Source organism: Seriola dumerili, unplaced genomic scaffold, assembly GCF_002260705.1.
Source record: "Seriola dumerili isolate Sdu_G_001 unplaced genomic scaffold, Sdu_1.0 BDQW01000242.1, whole genome shotgun sequence".
NCBI classification, from domain to species: Eukaryota; Metazoa; Chordata; class Actinopteri; order Carangiformes; family Carangidae; genus Seriola; species Seriola dumerili.
In genome coordinates, this window is record NW_019174497.1 from 7423789 (window position 1) to 7445939 (window position 22151).

General features: G+C 38.8%; 1 protein-coding gene across 2 annotated transcripts in view; it reads right to left on the bottom strand.

Annotated features, from left to right (window-relative positions):
- Positions 1–9115: 9115 nt before the first annotated feature.
- Positions 9116–22151, bottom strand: part of insc (INSC, spindle orientation adaptor protein) — a 60275-nt gene continuing 47239 nt past the window's right edge. For both annotated transcript variants that reach the window (XM_022756283.1, XM_022756282.1), the window contains exons 8-13: positions 14526–14697; positions 13347–13525; positions 13184–13250; positions 11837–11992; positions 10588–10664; positions 9116–9480 (exon numbers count right to left, since the gene is read on the bottom strand). In XM_022756283.1, coding sequence (XP_022612004.1) covers positions 9352–9480; positions 10588–10664; positions 11837–11992; positions 13184–13250; positions 13347–13525; positions 14526–14697 — 780 coding nt within the window. In that variant the 3' untranslated portion in view covers positions 9116–9351. The remainder of the gene's footprint in view (positions 9481–10587; positions 10665–11836; positions 11993–13183; positions 13251–13346; positions 13526–14525; positions 14698–22151) is intronic.

Consider the following 22151-nt stretch of genomic DNA (forward strand, 5'->3'; position numbering starts at 1 on the left):
AACTAAAAAGATACTGTTTGTATTACAAGTACTCATGATTTGTTACAGTGCTATCCACAATTTTAACAATTGACAAAAAATATAAATATTAAATTATAAGGAACATGGGGGAAACAACAACATGATTAACTGGACAGGGGCGAAGAGGTCAAATGCTGCCCCCTATGGAGGTGGAGCAAGTAGCACGATCTTACACATTACACCTTTAAAACTGACTTATCTTCATAAGGATCAAACTCACATCCTCAAACTTTCCAAGCAGTCCTCTAACACCATGAGCTATTTGGGCAGACAGTTAACCCTTATTTCTCAGAGCCTTTGAATATTTATTCTGGGTCTTGCACTTTGAAATTTACTGCAGATCCTGAGGATTGAACCCAAGACCTCAAAATTGCATGAGGATCGGCCCCTCAACTTCTAACCCCCTGGATGGTCCAGTTACACCAGTGCCTTTCCACTGGGCCACCATCACCTGCCAAAAGTAATCCCAACTTTTTCTTTGAGCCCAAACAAAAGAGTCAAACGCTCGAAGAAAATGTGTGAAACAGTCCTTGACCAGATAGCCTGGATAAACAGGTTGGAAGTTCTGAGGTTCAATTTTTATGAGGCTCAGTGAATTTTGATGTTCAAAACCCGAACTGAAAACTCAAAGGCTCCAAGTGATACAGCTCATACTGTGTCTTGTTGTAGTTGCCTCAGTTAACTTCAGGTATAGTCTAATCTAAAATTAGTTCTAGGAAACACTGACCAGATGGCTCATGGAGTCAGAGGACTATTGGGAAGTCTGAAGTCAAGGGTGCTATTATTACAATGTTCAGAAAAATGTTGAAGTCCATTGTCCAAAGGAAACAGTCAAAAGCTCAAAGAAATCAAGTTCAGGTGTGTCTGGTCAAATGGGTTCAATCCTTAGATGTAAGAGTTTGACTCATGGCTCTATCCACCTGCTGGTAACTCAGACACCTGTGCATTGTTGTTGTTTCCCCTCTGAAGATCAGTTAAATTATAAAATATTAATTTAATATATTCTCAGATATACAGTAATAATAACAAAATGTAAGAAATCAAATGTGTACTGTTTTGTGAACCGAAATAAGCCTTACAACATTAAAAAAGAAATACAAGATAAGACATGTAGTTTGAAATTAAGTTATGATTGAGACTGAGTTAAAATTATTAAACTGCTCTGTCATGTTTAAATAAAAGATATCATCTCAGACTGATGAATGAACCACTGTATCAGCAAAGATTAGATTATATTAGTTTAAAGGGCTAGTCAACCCAAATTACAATCTACCCATAATTTTTGATAATCCACAGACCTCACATCAACAAATTACATTAGCACTATTTCATAAAGGAGCTATTTGTAAGTTTTGTTATTGCTACATAGCTAATGTTAGCATTAACAGCTGTTTACTCACCAGTTAAGGGGAAATGTTTTGAGCTCAGCTTCAAACTTAATTCCTTTACTCACCAACAGCTGTTTCCAGAGGTGGAAAGCAACACCAGTGTTAATTCTTGTGTCTATCAGCCCCGGCCTTTATCAGCCTGTCTCGTCACGTTACGATTGCGGCTTACTGTAGCCTCCAATCTGCTCTGAAGATGTAGCGCTGCTCAGAGGTTGCATTGTATAATGAAGACAATGATGACACGCTTTTGTCAAGCATTTGCGGCAGAAAACTTGCAAATACCATGTTTAAATAACAAGGTAAGTTCCAATTACAACTTGCTTCGTGCAATTTGTTTATGCAATCTCATTCGACTTTATTCTGCTGTAATGGGGTGGCAGCAAAATATCTGAGAGACATTGTAAATCCTGGAAAAATAAAGCCAAAACTATTTGGACACATAGATGGCTATATCATTATAATATATTGTTTGTAACTTGGGTGAATTTACTCTAAAGCTTTGTCTTGAAAATACTGGATTTTCATGGTGAATGGGTTTGGCTTAGTGGTCATGTAATGATGGTGGTTAAGGTTTAGAGACCAGGATCAGTTATGTCACTGAGGGTCCTCATACATTTAGAGGTACAAACGTGTGTGTTCATACATTATGTGTGTTAAACGTGATGTTCAAAGTAGTTTTTCTCTGCTGGCATAGCTCCAGCCCTGAAAGAGCAGTGGTCTCTCTCTCCTCGCTTTCTCATACACACAAAAAACACACACACACACACACACACACACACACACACACACACACACACACACACACACACAGACAGACAGATGCAAAAATGCTAAAATACAGACTTAATAAAAACACCCTTTGAAACTAACAAGACTGTGGGTGCTCATATTTTAATCACCACATTTCATTAATTCATTCCTTTTTTCCACAAGCACGCTGCTCTCTGTCCAATGAGCTACTGTACACCACACTCAAGAATTATTTTAGTGAAAGAAAAAGATTGAAAATGTTCATTTTCTTTCACTGAAAATTAATCACCTTTGTTTATCTTTTACTTTACGCCGTGAAAAATAAATTGCAGCCCTGAATATGCCAAACATTTGATCAAGGCTGCACGTCTTGAGACAAAAAGGAGCTGTTTGAGCCTTGGCGCAGTGCTTTTATTTGAGAGTCATTCTGACCCCCACTGAGCGACCTCCCGTCGTCCTGCCTGGCACGAACAAATTAAGGTGCACTCAGGCAACAATTGGACAAATTCATGGCAGTCCACCAGGAATTCTTCTGAACACAAAGAGAAAAAAAAAATGGTTTTGTTTTACCTTGAAGGTCTGTGAAAGTAAAGTTTACGGTGCAGCACATGGTATCTGACTTGCTTTAGTGGTAGATTTAGTACAAATTAACAGGCAGATGCTTTTTTCTTAATTGTTTGTTGTTCTTGTTGTCAGTAAAGTGTTTCATCATGCTGGATTATGAACGGTGCAGTGGGACATTTCTTTTGCTAAAACAAGCTGTGTTAAAACATGCCGGGAAAATGAAATGTTGTCTTGGAGTGTAGGGTGAGAAGACTACCCATAGTGTGACATGTGATTTATATATGATGAGGAAAAACTGGGTGAAAGGTGAAATAATACACATGCCCTGATATAAGGAATGATGATGATGGAGCGGTAATAACGTTGAAACGCAATGATTGAAGTCTTCTCAACTGAGTCCATTATTTTCTATATCAGAACACCTCATGGTGTTCGAAACACCATGGTTATAACATCGTCACACACATATCAGCCAAAAAGAAAAAAACGTGTTCACATCATTATCCCTTTTCTTTTTTTTTTTCTTTTATCCAAGATTGTTATGTTGTCCAACCTCCTGTCAGCAGAGTTTTCAACCAATAACAATATTACACAACAATTTCAATTGGCTATTTAATGGAGCTCAGGTTAAAAACTGTGGCAGTGGCATTTAAAATTATGATTAGTGAATTTTGAATTAAATCCTGCGACATTAAAACCAGCAGGAACGGGGGAGAAAATCCAGGTTATTCAGACAGTAGTGATTTGCCTTTATGGCAAAACATTTGCAGTTTATTTATCTGCAGCATCAACACACATAGCGTAAAATCATGAAAGGGGATTATCACAGTACATAGGGTAAGACTTTATGATGTGCTAATGCATGGCAGCTACAGGATAAATCCATATGACTGCAGTACACAGACCCCTGAACATTTTTGGCATTAGGCTTTTACCCTCCACTGACTTTGGCCAAAAGTTGTGACCGCAAAGTGCTGATATTAATTTACACTCAATGTTGTGGTTGTATTTCAGCAATTAAAACCCCACTGGACCCTCTAATGGGAGTCAGCTGGGGACTGGACCAGAGACATCAGTAAATAGGAATATTACTCTCTTAATTGGCTGTCCAACAGGTGATGGCACTTAAGACACAATTAGTCTTTATACTGTGAGGTCAACATGTGCTGCAGCAGGATGCTAATGTGGGATTTGTGTGTGTGTGTGTGTGTGTGTGTGTGTGTGTGTGTGTGTGTGTGTGTTGTGTGTTGTGTGTGTGTATGTGTGTGCATGAGAGAGAGAGAGAGAGAGAGAGGGTCTCCAAAGCTGATTTTTATAGGCAGCATGTTTGGGTAAAAGTCATTGCAAAGACATGAGTTGATGCAAATCTGTTCTAGACCTTGTGAGCTAAGGTGAAGACGATGTGTGTCGGTTTTTGTATGTTGAGCTGTGCTGATTGAACTCAGTGCCCTGCCAGTCTCAGTTAGACTCAGATGAGAGAAGGGGTCATGTTATTGAAATATATCCAATCATTTTGTTGGTGGAAACATTAAAAGTACCACAATTTGGCAGTAAGAGTCAACATTCGCCTTTTATGGCTTGGTGCACTCTGAGACGAACTGGCTATGACCCCCCTGCCACTTGATTTAAGGCATTCATACTGAGCCAATTGTACAAAATCTGCTCAATGTGTGAACATGATGTCTTACCTTAGTGAGACATCATCTTCACCGGGCTGCTTATGTTTGGGGCTTCTTGAAAATAATCTTCCCCTTCTTGAGTCTGAAATCAACTGCATCTGAAGTGCAGTTCTTCAGTAGACTAACAGTGGAGTCAGGGGTCAGCACTTCTTTGTGTGCATCTTGAAACTATAAGAAGTCTTACATCACATTTAATCTCTTGTCCAAAGGAATCCGACTTTTAAGTTTGGCCAAATTATTTCATACTAATTTGTTTTTGAATTTTTTCTTTCTAAAGTAAAATCCAATGTATCAAGTTCTGAAAGCACTTTCAAAGCAAGAGGACATTTCAATAATATTTGGCCCTCTGAATTAAAAAGAGTGACACAGAGAGAAACTTTTCTGAGTCAGAAGCAAAAGATGTGACACATAAAATATTAAAGTCTCAGGAGAGTCACAGAGAAGTGTCTTCTTGCATTAGACTACAAGTCCTCAGATCCTTTTCTTACACAAAATGTCTGATTTATGGTTTAGGACAGCGAAGATGACATGAAAATGACTCTGTACCACAGCTTACCCTTCTTAAAGGAGCTAAGTTTTGCTATTGCTACATAGCCAACATTAACATTAACAGCTGTTTACTTACCAGCCTAGAAGTAAGGGTATGAGTTCAACATCAAACTTCATTAATTTATTCACCAAGAGTAAGGTGACCAGATATCTGAAATGAAAAGTGGGGACACCTCCAGTTCAGCGGTCAATATATCCTTAAAATATCCAATGTTTTTACGTATGTAATAAAAAGGGGGATAGTCCCGGTTTCCTGTCTTTTGACCATGGTAGCTGTTGTAATGTAATAAACTATGGTGAAGGCCGACTGAAAAAATGACAACTTCCTACCTTTGAAGCAGACGTGAAGACCTGTTGTCTATCAATTCCTCAATTATTTATATTCCTATAAAGAATTTTTCATAAAAGGTTGTGAATATTGTTGTGTGAGGTTCATTGCAGACAGTCGGGCGACTTCCTCTTCTTCATTTCTTCCAACATAAAAACATTTTTTAAGTTCCGGCTAGGGGGGTTTTGGTATGTTTGTCTTTGTTAGTCACCAAAAACGGACTGTCCCTGGAAAATGGGGTCAACTGGCCACCCTAACCAAAAGCTTTCTCCAGCAGTGGAAAGCAACACTAATGTTGACTCTTGTTTCTTTTCTTCTACTGAAGTTATCTCTCTCTCAAATTAAATCGAAGGCAACTGGACTTGTATTTGTCTGTGGAAGACGTTTCGCCTCTTATCCAAGCGGCTTCATCAGTTCTTATGTATTGGTCTCTCTAGTCCGCACTAGTCTGACGAAGTTAGAATGCTAACCAGCTAGCCCGAGCCTGTCTTGTCACTTTCTGATCTCTAACTGTAGCCTCCAATCTGCTCTGAAGGTGTAGCGCTGCTCAGAGGACGTGTTATAACTTAATGTCTTGTAAATGCAACGATGGCTGAAGCTCTTGTCATAATCACCACCATTCCACTCCGGGCAAGAAACCACATTCAGTTGCAGAGAAAACGTATACAAACAAATAACCCCTTTAAGGAACGATGAATTGTATTTATGATGTACAATTCCCATAATAAAAGTGTTAGTGCTGATATTCTGATACCTGCCAGAGTGACCTTTTCGATTAGAATTATTAGAGATAAAACTTGGTTGGTTGGTGGGTTTTTCATCATTCAATCACTACCTTGAAACTTTGCTCACATTGGCAGTTTGTGAAAACAATCAGGATGGCAACAACACACATACAGAAGACAGAGAGTGAAAGTTCAAGAGCTTAGAAACTGAGAAAAGCTGAAAAACTCAGAGCTACAATACTCGGTCTCATGGTCATGGTCGAACCAAAACAATATCAAAGGAACCTGTGTTTTTAGGCCGTCTGTTTAGTTCTCCTCTGTGTCTATACATATTTCATTGGGTCTCAACAAAGCGAGGCAGGAGCATATTCTATCACAAAGGCCTCTGAACACAGTCCCACATGTATGCTGGACAACATACACACGCACACACACACACACACACACACAAAGCAGCTCAATGGTCTCAACACTGGGTGAGGGTGTAACAAGTCCAGGCAGCATAAGTGCCCTTAGGTGAAAAAGAAGCTACAGAGAGAGCAAGAAGGCCCTCAATTGTCTCTCCAAGGAGAGGAAGGCTTATGGAGAAAAAAAAACCTGAGAGTGTTTTCATCAAAGAGATGACAATACAAAGGACAAGTTTTGCAGATAAGCCCTCACATATTTCTTTGCTATCACTAGCTGCATCGAGTCTCAATCACTTGTGAGCTAAAACTTGGACTTGCACTTGGGATTGTGAATCCCTTTCAAAGCTATTGTGAATGAATGAATGAATTCTCACTTTGAAAAGCTGATGACAAGTTTTTTTTCTAATGCACATAGCTACATTCTGCACTGGTATTCCTCCCAATGAGAGTCAGTGTTTTTGAAAAGTTGGAGGCTTAAATAGCAAATGCCCTCCGCCACTTCTTTTAGAGGACCTGGTGGTTCATGGAGGAGCATCAGGTAGACCTTTGGGCCCACCTTTCTCCTAGCCTCTTTCTTTCTCTGTGAGCTTCGTTCAAAGGCTTTTCTCCTCCCTGTGCCTGCATATGTGACAAGACAGATGTGAGTGAGAGTCGTTCCTCTGAGATAGCCCGAGGTCAGCTGAGCCTTCTGGGGGACTTTAGCTACATGGACCCTGACCCTGTTGGGCTGATGTACCAGTGGTGTAGCACCACAACATGTGACCGCAGTAAAGATGCACAGAAGCTGAACTGCAGACTGTCTTGCAGTGGAGCTACACTGTCTATATACTTCAAATTTCTCTGGGTATTGAAAATATTAGGCGTGTATGACACCATAAACCTGTAATTACTATTTTTTTTTGGCCACTTGGGGTCAACAGAAACAAGTTGTGTACACAATATTGACATCTTTTAAGTTGATATGTTAGATTTGCTTATTTTACACATCTAACACTTATGAAACAATATTGTAATATATTTGGAGTTGTGTAGTATCTGGAGTGAAGTATCTGGCTCTTTAGCAGCTAAATGCTCCACTATGTTCCACAGCTAGTGTGGTGCTAACTGTGTGTGTCTGCTGTTAAGAGCTGAAAATGACTCTATGAGAGTGGTGAGACTGAACCAAAATGTTCCAAGTAAATTACTATAAATCTCCATAAAGCTGAAGAGGGCTGCAGATTTAGGTGATCATATTCTTTATGTTCATCACTGCAAGTGAGCAAACTCACATTGTTCTCTTTTCACAAAATAGTGATTATAGCCTCTTTAAGATTAACATTAATATACATTAAACATATGAAATCTCAAAGGATATTTACCAGTCACCTAAATTATAAAATGATTTCCAATTATGTGAAACTAAAATTATCATAGGGGCACAATCTTTTGGACATTTGCACATAATGTCCAAAAAGATAACTGGTAACTTTGATCAGTGACTAGCTACAAACAAGTCTGCTTGTCAGACTGTCGTTGAGTCAGCTTCCACCATTCGAGAAAAGCTATGATATTACTTACATTAATACACACATGTGCAGATGTGTGTAGAAACTCGTCAGTTCAAAGGAACAATCCTAATACTTGCTCAGCCAGGAAGGAGTGCAGAAAGGTGAAGACGACCAGAGTGCAGCAATATGCAGGAGAGAGACTTTCAGCATGTAATGTTGACTATCAGTCTTAAACAAATGCCTGACAGTGCTTAATGCACTATAAAGTGTTGTACAAATGCTGCCATTTAGAAAGCAAAATGCAGATGTTGTCATAATCCCTTAGTCACCCTTTGTTGTTGTTCTGGAAGAAATGCCAATTTAAATAACAGCGGTTACAAGGTAGAGCCTGAAGTATTTCTTCTCCTCTTCTTCTTCTGTCTTAATTTATGTACTTAATTTGTTTTGTCAGTATGTACGTTCTTCACTATGTTAACTATGTGTTCTTGTAGCTTTACCATGCTATGTGTTGTTGTGTACTGCATTTTTTTATGAAAGACTGAAGCATACAATTGTGAACATTTAACACATACAGTATAGCAGTAAGTCATTCTAATCAAACACACTGAACATTATATAGATGATTGCCTTTATTCCATGCATGGCATACAATAATGGTAATTCTCTTTAAATAAAAAGCATTTTTATTTTCAAAGTCAAGACCATTTGAAAAGATTAATTTTCCAGTAGCAAATATACGTAATATGTGAGATTAATGGCAAATTCAGTTTAACATGCCATACAATGCTCTTTAAGAAACAATATATTGTACACCAGGACAAACAGATCGGAAACCAAATAAAGTGTCTGCTGATTGAAAACATTTTTTAAAAAGGCCATATTTTTAACAGACAAAAGAGCCGAGGACAAATTTACCAGAAATACATATTGGTTCTTCAATGCTAAATACTTCAGATGTTAATTTTTGTCAAAGGCATTTTTCTGTGTTATCCTCTATCTTGAGACAAGAACAAAAACATTGCACAGTGGTAACATATAAAGTGTTTCATTCAGAACAGGTTATACTTTCATTTTAAAAAAGTAGCACCTACTCATACAAATAATTACTGATATAATTACTGATGTGAAATTCTCAGTTGAATAAAATGAACTAATGACCTTTTTTCTCCTCACACCATAGACATTCATTGCACTAGGCAGCACATTGACATAAAATTACATATATGTATATTTAAATATAAATGTCTTCTGCATCCATTCAAACTGACACAATGCAGTTTCACTCCGTTTATCAAATTCAGAGTGTCCAAACATGAAGTGACAAACAAAGCTTCAGTCAGAATGATTTGCAGAGAAACTGCCTTTTGGTCCTCTCTGCATCATGAAACAGTATATGAATATGATCTCGTACATGAGTTCAGCTCTCCGCTCTCAGTGTTTAGTGTGCAGGCTGTCATACAAAGCTCTCCTCCATGTTGGAGCACAGCAGGAAAGAGTCGACCAGACGTGGTTTGATGAGCTGCTGGTGGTCGGCTGCTTCGATGCTGTCTGGACACCCTGCTGCAAGCCTCCTCAAGGCAGCCTGGAGACACACACACACAGACACACACACACACACAGACAGACACACATACACACACACACACACACAGATCAGTACACACTTGTGTAAAGACAAAAAACATAGACATATGCGTTTTCACATATCAAGATCATGCTGCAGTGCTGTATGCAAACGTGTATTTGAATCATGTAAATACAGATGCAATCATACATTAAGACAATTGCGGAGGAAGAACTGTATCAGTACAAGTTTAATATAGTTAAATAATTTAAAAAAAAAACCCTTTTGTTAGCAGCAAAGAACAAACTAGTCAAACTGCACTACCTGATGAAACTAAATTCAGTCCATGAGCTAGCTGAGTATCACAGGATGATTTTTTTTCTCCACATCTGCTGTGGTTACAAGAGCGCATGAGTTGTTATGTGTGACGTCTCAAACCCATTCAGCCAGGAGAGGCTCCAACATTTACATTTAAGATTACAAATGATCTGTGAAAGCTCAGCGTCCTTTGAAGATAAAAATTCAACACCTACAAATGCACTACTTAACCCTTGGCTAAAAGGATAAAATAGAATCACGTTAATTTGAATAGACTGACAAGTGCAGTTACAGTGAAGAAGAGGGCATTTCTCAGCGCGGCGAGGCAGCCCAATTAAGCTCCTGACCATTATGCGCTTCAAATCCCCTCATCGGCCTTAAGATCTGGTTTTAATCATTATGATCAGATTGAGAGAATGATAAAGTACGAGCAGGGATATTATTCATGATATGTACATATTTAAACATACAACATTTGAGATGATGTGAATCGGTCAGCTATCTCAACATGCCTTAAAGATACAGAGGTTGTGATATATTTTCAATTTTCAAATGTTGCCCTGTGGATGTAATTAAATTGGACAGCCATTTGCTGCACTGATGTTATACATGCAGACCTGTGGTATAATGCTCACGGTTTGTTCTATTGAAGTCCTATATATCCAGTGGAGCTGAAAATGTAAAATAATTTAGGGGTGTGACTGAAATAGACAATTTGAATGTTTAAATTTCATATTTCTATTCAGGACATTGAGTCTCTGTGCACACACCAACATATATAGACATATATAGACACTTAACACCCACCAGGCAAGCAACCAGCACTGAGTCGCTGTTATTTCTCTCAGTAGGGGACCGACACAGTTCAATAAGACGAGGAACAGCTAATACAGGAGAGAGAAAAAAATCTGTTACAAGCTTGTCCCATTCTTAGATATTGATATCAAACAGAAATGCAAAGCAGCTGTACTTGTGTACAGGAGGCATTCAGAGTAAAAGTACTTCTTATAATCTTGAGAACATTCCCAAAATACCATTATTTGCTTTTATATAATTTTCTTTACAAATAATCACGTTGCTTCCAATGACATTAAACAGAAGTAGCATCACCTTTAGAAAAAAATACACTCTTTTCCATGTTTGGCTTTCATAGAGTTTATAATATATGGGTATATGAGAAAAATCAAATGATGAGGTTTAATGAAGTATTCATCAAGAGCTGCTTCCCATGAGACGATGAGGTATGCAGGGGAATGGACATATAGAACGTACAGAACATTTGTATATTAAAGAAGACGTTTCTCTGTTCAGTGATTGGGTACAGACCTATGGCCTGGGAAATTATCTTGAGACATTTTTTCTCCTGAGAGTAAATAAATATTCAAACCTCAAGAGGACAAAGAAGCAGGGACTTGTTTCCAGTTGGTGATTTTGTTGATTTAGCCTCATTAATTATGAATGGCGTACCTCAAGGCTCCCCTTGAGATCAACTTTTATTGTAATTACAACTTAGAAATCCTCTTACATTCTGTTTGGCCAATTTTTTTTTGGATCAGTTTCTACAAAAAAGTCCCACCAAAATTTCAATGACATATTTTATACTTTCTTTTTGGTTTTTCTTTTTTTTGGTCCATGATATCTATACAACCCGCTAAAGTCCTTATGGAGCCCAAAGCATACTTTAATATAGGTAAGTATATTAAGTCATATACAAACCTACACAAAGGAAGGCATAAGATAATATCACTTAAGATAAAATCTAGTGAGTAAACTGTGAGAAAAAGTGGGGAAATATTTTAATTTACTTGTTTGGGAGCCCTCTAGTGGCTGCAGGGCCATAGGAGCGACTCAGTTCATTTATGTGTTGGGTTTTTTATATTGATTTTCCAAATTAATATTTTTTATTTGTTGCAGTTTATTTGTATTTTGTTTTTACCACTTTATTTTGTTAGCAATTTATGAATTTTGCTCAACTCTCCTGCATTTTTAATTGTACCATTAATAAATAAGAAATACTGTAATTGTGTTATATGAAACAAAAAAAAAGCTGTGGTACCTTTTAGCTGGATGGCTGTTTGGGCCACGTCAGGGTCTCTGCTCAAACGGGCCAGTGTGACCGCAGCTTTCTGTTGGACACGCTCACAGGCGGCGCCCTCTGATGGACTGGAGGAGGATGGCTTTTCTCCCAGCAGCAGCAGCAGTCGCTCTATTCCTGAAACACAACATACAGTAGAGATTAGCCAAGCAAGAAACCAAAGAATCAAAGATGTCAGGAAGGACAGAAAAGGAACGGAAGTACAACAAACAGAATAATCAGAAAGGAACATGTTTAAGACGCACAATAAAAAACTATTAACAAACGAAGGCAGTAAACAGACAAGAATTAAGTTAGAGAACAGAAAAACAAAACAATGTAACACAGTCAGAAACATGGGAACCCAACACAATGAACAGTTCAGTTAGAAACTTTCCAGACTTAAAGTTACACAAGACTCAGGCACAACAAAGTGTTCAGGTGAATTAGAAAGGAGCCAGACATTACATACATCACTTTCAGAGGATATAGATGAAAAGTGCAGCTAGACAGCAAAGTCATTAGTCCAAAAACACTCTAAAAGCAAAGATGAGATAAAAACAGTTCAGTCAGTCAGGCCTAATTCTTCAAATATGCTCCACAAGGCTCACTGCATCAGTACAATTCAGTTTTAAATTACAGGGACAAAGACTATAACAAACTGACATTGAAATACGTTGAGCAGATTATAAAAATTTTGTTTTGTAAATGCTCCTTAAAGCAGAAAAGAACAAATTATAAAATATATTTAGAAATACTGATTGAGAAATCAAACAAAAACTTAATGGACGATTACTGATGAATATTACTGATACACTGATACACTGAGAGGCTCTAATACAATGACCCTGACTCATACTGAAAACATATACATCCATCTATGTATTTTACAGTACATGACTAACACAAGCTCAGAGTCAATGGAAAATGTTATGTAGAGACTTACATGAGACAGAAAGAAGACAGAAACACATATAAAACCAGAAAATATTAATAATAAAACTGAAGAATGAAAAAACATGATTTAAAAAAAGAACATTTAAAATGCATATCAATAATCTTTAAAAAATATCTGGATGTGCTCAATGGTTGATTTTATTTAAGCACTTCCAGGCTACTGCACAGATGTTACCTGATGCTGCCATCTTCAGGATTAAAGAGGAATTACAATATTTTTTCTCACTTGTACCTCAACTAATGCACGTCAGTGAGTGGTCCAATTGTTTCTGGTGTATTTTCTTCCATTCAACTGCATTTGTGCCCCCAAAGAAATAATAATGATATGATATATAACTTTCAATTAAAAATTGTAGGTGAAAAATAAATTACCTTGCTCTTGTAGGACTTCAGAGGCACACTGCTCTAAGACTGAGAGGTTTGCCAAGATTGTCACCACCTGAGATTTAAACAGTAATGAATAATAAACAAACATGATGACACATATACACATATGCACCCTGTTTTTGTATAATAACACCTTAATGACGTGTACCTGGTCTTTGGAGTAGGGTGTGTCGACCCTCTGGCGGTCTTTGCAGGCCTGCAGCAGGATGTGGATGGCATTAAGCTGCAGGAGAATCTCACAGGCCATGCTGTCAAAGAAGGTGATGTTGGCCAAGGCTGCAGACGCAAGAAGGAACACTTCACCGCAGGAGGCGCTCTCACACAACTCTGAGGGAATAAGGCATCACTTGATAAGTACAGTGGTTCCAACATAACATAAATAACACACTTAATGTATTATTTAGTCCAGTTAGAGGTTGGTCTCTCCTGGAGACCAGATCAGAAAACTTATTTGTTTGCATGTTTTGCAGAGTTTTATAGGGATTTAAAGGAATTCAATAAGGTACTGTAGTGAGGCATATTTCAAAGCAATGACACCAACAGTTGTTTTTTGCAACTTTCTTCTGTGCAAGAGTTGCAAAATTGGGTTTTTATGGAGTTTTTAAAAGGTAAAAAAAAGTAACAAGAAAAAAAAGCATACAAGTACAAGCTTAAGGTAATTAATATTATTTTCTGCATAATACAAAAAGGACTTTGTTGTACTCTTTATATAGCCCTTACAAATACCTTTGGTTGCCAGTGTATTAGGTACAGTTAGGTCAAATCAATGCAGTCTAATGAAATTAAAATAAATCTTGTCTCCAGGAAGGTTTTTTTGCATTTTGCATTTCTGATGCATTTTGTGGTGCTGTTCAAATGTATTACAGTTACAGTTACACTGTAAGTTACACTGAGAGAGGTTTGCCAAAATTGTCACTGCCTCAGATTCTGTTCTATTACTGTGCCCTCACTGATATAAATAGGTAGGACATAAGAAACACTTCTCAATACAACATAATTTAACAGCACTACAAACTGCAGCCTCCAAATTTACCATAACATTGAATCAACAACAAAACGGTCTCAGCAAAACCTGAACATTATAACCGTCATGAAGGAGGATTTATTGTAGGGTAGTTGTATTAGACTGAATTATGTTTCCCTAATAAACTGGAAACTGAGTGAGTATAAAAAATACCTTCACTGAACCTTTATTATTATTAACTAAAATAAAATAAACCCACACTAACATTTTATTTTCTCTAGAATTTAATCTCACGGGTAGATATTTATTTGGACCTATTAACACCCTGTTTCTCTTGGTGAGGCCTATTGTAAGTCCACTCACTTATGAGCGCGGTGACGATGTCGTGCATGCTCTCCAGGAAGCTGGCGAGGTGCTGTGTGGACGTGTGGTGAGGCGAGGTGATCTGAGCCACGACGGCCGCTGCCTCTGCCCTGGCTGCTTCCACACTGCTCTCATCAGTCAGGATGTCGGCCAGGCACAGGATCCCATCCACCTACACATTAGATGACATACAACACACATTAAGTACCTTATGATAATTTATTATAACCTATTATACTACAACAATCCACTGTTTTAAATAGACAGGACGAGATATTAAAGGAAAACACCAGGGATACAATTCAATTGAATATAATTCAGTATGTTTTATTGGCATAAAGGTCCAAAGCATTAAGAATAATACAATTCAATAATGAAATGAGAACAAAATACACTTCATTAAGTCAAATCAAATAAACAGAAAAAGGAAATGGCATAAAAAAATACATGTGACCACAGACTTTCTCTGTTGGTCAGGACTTCCTGTGTCGTCCCTTCTCTATGGTTGGACTGTGGTCACTGAGTCTGTCTCTGCTTTGTGTCTCTGACAGTAAAGAGACACTCTGCCAATTCATATTCATGGTTTAGGGCCAGATAGCAATTAAGTTTGTTTAGAGTTTTGGTTTGATTCGTCCAGCGTTCCAGATAGGCATCTTTTGATGATTTAATAATTTGGTTTACTCTGATTAGTGGTTGGAGAGCGGTGCTGGTCTGAGGTTGAACAGTACTGGGTATTATTTGATCAGAAGGAACTCTTTTAGGGGCTCAGTTCTTGGGTTTGTGGTGCCTGAAATCCCTTCAGGGCTCAGTTTGAGAAAAAAAAACAAAATATGAGTGTTCTTTATTTAATGTTAATAATCATTCATCATCAGTTGGATGTTAATACAGATACCTACAAAAGTCTGCATGCAGGGCCTCAGTGGGCCACTACATGCTCACATCAACAGGACATCACCCTGGGCCTGGTGATGCCGGATTTCTTTATGGAGATTTGACTGAAGCTGCACTGACACTGGTGTCCTGAGTGTGTGAGGGCTGTTGAAGCGGGAAGGTGGAGGAGTGCTGGAGGCTGTGTGGACATGGGAGGTTGGAGCAGGAGAAGGCCAGGCGGTTGAATCTGATGGAACTTTGAGCGAGGAAAGTTTTCAGTTTTCAGTCTGCAGAAGTCTATTTCAAAGTCTTAGTTTTGTCTGAGACCCCTGAACTGTCACTGTGCTTGAATTTGGGGTACAGTATCTGTATATACCTGTCGGATGGATTAGTTGCCAGTCATTTTGAAGGTTATTATACTGCTCACAGAGAGCGTTGAATGCCAAGCGTCTGGGTGCTATGTAAAGAAGGTCTGCAGGTCTGTTGTTACTGCTCTGTCACCTTGCCTTTTAAAGTCTGTCTCAGGATGTCTCAGGGTGATCTCTGAGCAGCTTCTTCTGTATTTCTTCCTCCCTGCTTCACTGGTCATGTCCTCTGGGCAGTCGATCACCAGAGCACGACTCCATCCGTCTGGTTGTAATTGTTTTGGATCCATTTTTCCAACTGAGAGAAGTTACTCCTGTGTTCTCTGCTTTCTGTAGCTAAGCTGTTTCGCTATGTTTTTGTACATGGACTATACTACATGTACTAGAAATCCAGTTTTTCTTTAATGTAGTTAATGTGTAGTTAATCCTTCTTATTCTTGTCTCTTTCCTTTCCTTATCTTTGGTGTTGCTTTCCTCCTCTGTTTGCCATCCTTTTTTATAGTTTTGTCCTGGTCTAGTTGGATAGTTGACAGCTGTTATCAGTTAGCTTGTTGAGTAGCAATAGCTTCTTCTACAGTTTTAACTGTCATTTCAGATTGACTCGAAACTTGCCCACTTTGTTCCCGAATTCTTTAAGTTTAATTTAAAATAAATCGTGCCATTCAACTTGATCTAAAAGCGTGGGAGTTCATGTTTTGTGGCTTCTTCTTCTCTCTGGTTGGTGTGGAGCTACTCTCAGTTCCTCTTCGTTAGAGTTGGTCAGTGATGGTTCCAGCAATTATTCTGTAATGAATCTGTTTTGTCTCATGCTCCTGTACATTTACTTCATTTAGTTATTTCTAGTCAAGGGCATGACTCTCATTTCACCCTTAGAGGAAACATTCAATCACTGTCACCGCAGAAATAGTCTTCAACAATAAGAGCACTGTGATCTCCGTGGGAAATACATTGTACCTGACCCCTGACTTCAACCTGGAGGTGCATGGTGTATTAGCAGTAACAGTCACTAATGATTCATTTGATTTAAGCTGAACTATAAGTGACTTCAGAGTTCTCAGGCTGTCTGGTGTGTGTGCTACACGTGGAATCAATAAGCAAAAAGTAAGGGGTTGCACTTCTTCACACATTTACGAATATGTAAACTACTCAACAGCACCAAGCATGAAACAGTTCCAGCCATCTGAGTGTGATACACAATGCACCAATAGGAGGAGTTTTACTAACTGCCACTAACTGAATTACCTCGACAAAAAAAAGGCTCACTGGTGAGTTCATGACAATTCATTACTGAGCCTGATGTGCACAACATTTTACTGCGCATGATACATGTTGATAACATTCAAAATGCACATACAACTAAATATTAATACAGTGGGAGGTGGGGGGGTTAAATCCTGAAAGCAGCAGTGTGGCAGCAAGGATGCAGAGCTCAGCGTTGTTGTAAGCAGACTGATTGTGAACCAAATGTTTATATGGAGCCCGATGTCCATTGTTATAGACATACATGATTGGAGGGTGTATTGGACATGTGACTATAGCTGACATCAGTGCCTGCCTGACCTATCGTGAGCCTCCGTTTAAGGTGGTAAATGTCTGTAGTAAAACAACTGGTTCACAGGACAATCTGCAGGATCTTTACAACAAACTCAATCCATCCTGTCAGATTGTTCCTTTACATCAGCAGACTCAGTTTCTGCCATCTGGTTCCCTCCACTGATTCAAACACTCTGCCGTCTCCCTCCTGAATTTGAGGAGGAAAAGGTAGATGTTGTTTTAACCTGATGTCTACTAATGTACTGTTTCTGTTTTGTATTTTATTAACTCATTGTCCTTTAGCGTTTGGTCTTGGTGTTGCATTTATGTGCCCTGTGTTTTTAAGTTTGTATGTGTGCTAAAGTCCCCACTGGGGACAAATAAAGTGATTGACTGATTGACTAAAGTCTAAAGTTTTCCATACTGTGAGAAATTGAATGGAAACCAGTGGCTGCCAGGACAGTTGTAAATCAATCTAGAAATACTTAAAATTTAATGTGAGTTGTTGTCAGTGTAGCTCAAAGACGACCTTTGTAGACTCAGGGTGAACTCATGCCACCAAAGAGCCAGTGTTGCCAACTGGTGCTTGCCGAGGTTTAATACTAATAAGGGTGTCTGTTCCTTTAGGTTCTATGGTGCCAGGAATAAGGAACAAGTTTGCTTTGCACATTAGAATAATAAGTAAGCAACACATTTAAAAAAAAAAAAACAAAGTCAAATTTTGGTTGATTGGAAATTTGGAGGAATAAACTTATATAATCCTATCTAAAAATATACTGTATATGTATTTTTATAATCTATTTTAAGGTCTTGGAGTTTTTTCAAGTTGATATACAGTAGGTATTTACTGTGCTGGTTTGTTGGTCTGCACATGTTTTTAATCTAAATTTAAGGCCTTTTTCTAAAACATTTTAAGGATCCACAGAAACCCTGGCTGTCGCCAAAACCCTATGATGTCACACTGACTCCTGCAGCTTTACTCTCTTTACATCAGTGGACCACAATGGAAACAAGTTTTGGACTTTACTCTGTTGTCCTTGATATTTTTGTAGTTGTGTGTGATTTCGGAAATCCTCCTCTGAAGACAAGTTCACTCAGGGGCATGAGGTCATAGTGATCTCCTCTGTGTGGTTGTGTTTACTTGTGTGTATGATTTGGTATGAGAGTATGGAGGCTTCAGAAAATTATGTAGATGTAGAACCAATCTTTATCCACTGGAGGGCAGTGTTGCACAGTTCATATAAAGTTTAACACAGCTGCTGCTTGTTCTGCATCATATGCCAGTCCTGCATGTGTGCAAATGCTGAAAATCAGCACACACTCTGGGATTATTCCACAGTACCAATTAAAATTCATAATCAGGAGAAAATGCATTACCTGATAGATCAGAAACATTGTTTTCTTTATTACAGTCACTGTTCAATTTTAGTCAATATTGATATCATTTAGGAAAGAGCACACTGAAGCTTCTGATGCTCCGTCACCATCAACCAACTCTCCTGAAAACTAAAGTTTAGAGACGAGCATCCAGAGTGAGGCAGAGCATCACTCTCAGCCAGCCACACCTGTCAGTCCTATCTGCTGACGAGCATCCGCACACCAAGCTTCACAGGGCATTTCCCTATTTTTGTCTCTGTGGACGTCTGTAGCAGAGTGCCAGCACGACCCACTGACGTGGAACAGTCCACTCTCCACCCCCTCCCCATTCATCTACCGTCCCCCCTCTGTTTCCCCCACTATCCCCCACCTGCACCTCCTCCTCCTCCTCCCAAAAATAGAACGTTCCCCGACTCCTCATTTACCCTACAGTGGATGTATCTCACTCAGTTCAATCTCTGCGCCAACGCCAAACCGCTTCTCTGCACTTTTAAGAGTCGATGCCACTGTCACTGTTATTTTCATCTACTTTTTGCTTGTGATCGAGGAAATAAATTGAATTGTGGTTCTCTGTTACAGGAACAAAAGAGCAGAATGTTAAACCTGGACTCCCAATGAAAATGTGAAACTTTTCCTCTCAACTTACACGACATGAATACTTAGCAGAGAGGGGGTAATCATGCATTATTAAAGGGAAAATAACAAAAGAAATCCCAAATACTCTAATATACTCTATATCAGTGGTTCCCAACCTTTTCCAACTTGAAAATCTAAAATGTTGGCGGCCCACATCTGACTGTAACACCGTGGAGGCTGAATAATGCCTTCTCTGAACACTTTTTTATTTTAATGATAACGATCAAACATTCAGGACTCAACTGAAAGCATGTAAACTCAATTCAACAATTTTTCTTTTTTGTTTGACAGAGGAGAGATCACTTGTCGATTCACCATCTGTCTCTTGACTCTCCTTTAATTCTTCCTGTTGCAAACAAGATTTGATTAGCAAAAAAAATTTTCAGACTAGCAAAAAACTATATGATGTAGTCCAGCGGCAAAGTCGTCTGGTCAGCAACCAGTTCCTGCCATTAGTTTATCACAGTGATAGGCCTTACACGAAATTTTTTTAAAAATGTTTTTAAAAAGCATTTTCTTTTAAAACATTTAAAAATATTATTGACATATTTATATATATTCTATAATTACATCTTCACCAAAATTTTTCTGTTTTGAAAATGTTGTCGGCCCACTTGCAACCTTTGCGGGCCACCAGTGGGCCCCGGCCCGCCGGTTGGGAACCACTGCTCTATTCTAAAATATGGCACCCTGAAGTGATAGGAGGGCGACACACACACCAGTGTGTAGCATCACAAATTTACATTCATCAGGACACGAAGCATCGACATACATAGACGCTTCAGAAGTGCATTCACTTCACGTACTGGCCACATCCAGGCTCCGTCAATGTGACTCTTCTGTTGTGTGCTACATCATGTGATTTAGGGCTAGACAAAATATGTGTGTGTGTTGCACTTGAGGGCAATTATGTCGTATAATTTAGATCTATTTTGTAGAACTGTGAGCTAAAACTGATCTTTTTACACACACACACACACACACACACACACTACCCGTGACTTACCCAACAATATTCATTCTACACCCCTAAATCTTATTTCATATACACTTTGACACGTCAGCTCTCTGTCTGTGTTTTATGGTTTCCTAGCCACAATATCTGCTGTCACTTTCTGTTCATTATGTTTTTTCACCGATAAAATAAATGAATAAATAAAATAAAGTTGATCTTTTTCAGTGTAGCCTACTTGATGTGGAAGTTCTTTTTCTTTGTCCATCTCACTCACAATCAATACTTTTCCTATTCACCATATTATGATTACACAGTGTTCCTGTTGGGAGCAAAACTAAGAGGTGTACTGTATATTCACCAATGAGCAGTGCTGGTGCACACCGGCCCCTTTTTCTCAATCACCCCTCAACAGTGACAGTTGTGTTTCTCAAGCCTGAGCGGTCGCCGGTGAGCGGTTGGTAGCATAGACTTGCCTGACAGCCTCTCTCCCGGGACGAAGCTGCTAATCTGGGGCGGACTTTGGTTCCCGTTAAAAAGTTTTCACACTCGGATGATTCATGCTGTCCCAGCTGCTCTATATGTGAACGCAGACACCATTGTGGCATCATTATTCACTGGAATCAGGTTATATTTGTCTTTCTGTAAACGCTCGCTTGACACAGGTGCGTCTGTTGTTTATTGTGGTTGAATTCTCGATAGGGAAAAAACAGGGACAAACACAGAAGGCTGTATCATTAGTTTTCTCTCTCTGTTTCACCTTTTTTTTTTCTTTACACATAGACACAAACACTGAGAGAAGTCACTCAGGTCTAAATGTTTGACCTGTAAACTCATCGGTCAGGAGGTCCCATTTAATAATCTCATTTCTGCGTACCTCAGAGACTCACTGTAAATCATGACTCATCTTCTTGTGTATGTGCTGTATAATTCTGGCATCAGAAAAAAAACACATACTTAACCTTACACAGTGTGGTGCTTATTTCCTCACCGCCTCCTGTCCTAAAATTATACAGTTAGAGAGTTTAATGGCGGTTCACCAACCCTGAGGTGACTGAACTTAGTGAACTCATTCATGAAAATTTCATCAAATAAATAGAAAGCTGGAAAACTCAACTACTGCAGTCAAAAGTTTCTCCAAAATAGTAGTGTAGTAATAAATCCATGGAGCCTGTGTGAGTCAGTTTTTGCCTCCAAAACAATATGAAGGAGCAACATGTAACATTAATTATTCATTATGAGACAAACACAAAAACAGTGTTGCTGTTAAGTTTGGCCCTGTCAGTTCCTACACTACATTTTACAATCAAGTCTGCCTGAAGTACCTGCAACATGCGTGTCCTCTCCAGTAAGGCTTCAGTTATGCTCACTGCAGCAGCTCATCATCTACGTATTTCACCCATGTGCACTATGAATCAAATCAAAATGGCGGCATCCTTGCAAGAAAAACTACAACACATTTGGTTGTCTTTGTATTATTCTAAAGATGAATTGAGGTGAGGGTGGCGGCCGACCTAATCATACAGGTTCTCTTAAAGGGGCTATTTGTAAGTTTTCTCGTGGTTTCTTCCAAGGAACAGGTGGCTTCGGCCATCGTCTTTATAAAACAAGAGGCTATAATACGCTCTCTAAGCAGCACTACTTCTTCAGGGCTGATTGGAGGCTACAGTGAGTTGCTATCGGAAAGTGACAAGACAGGTCGGGGCTAGCTTGTTAGCATGCTAGCTTCGGTAGAAGAAAAGACGTGATAGAAACAAGAGGTAACATTGCTTTCCAGCTCTAGAGACAGCTCTTGGTGAGTAAAGGAAAGAAGTTTGATGGTGAACTTGCAATGTTTCTTCTAGACTGGTAAGTAAACAGCTGCTAATGCTAACGCTGGCTATATAGCAATAG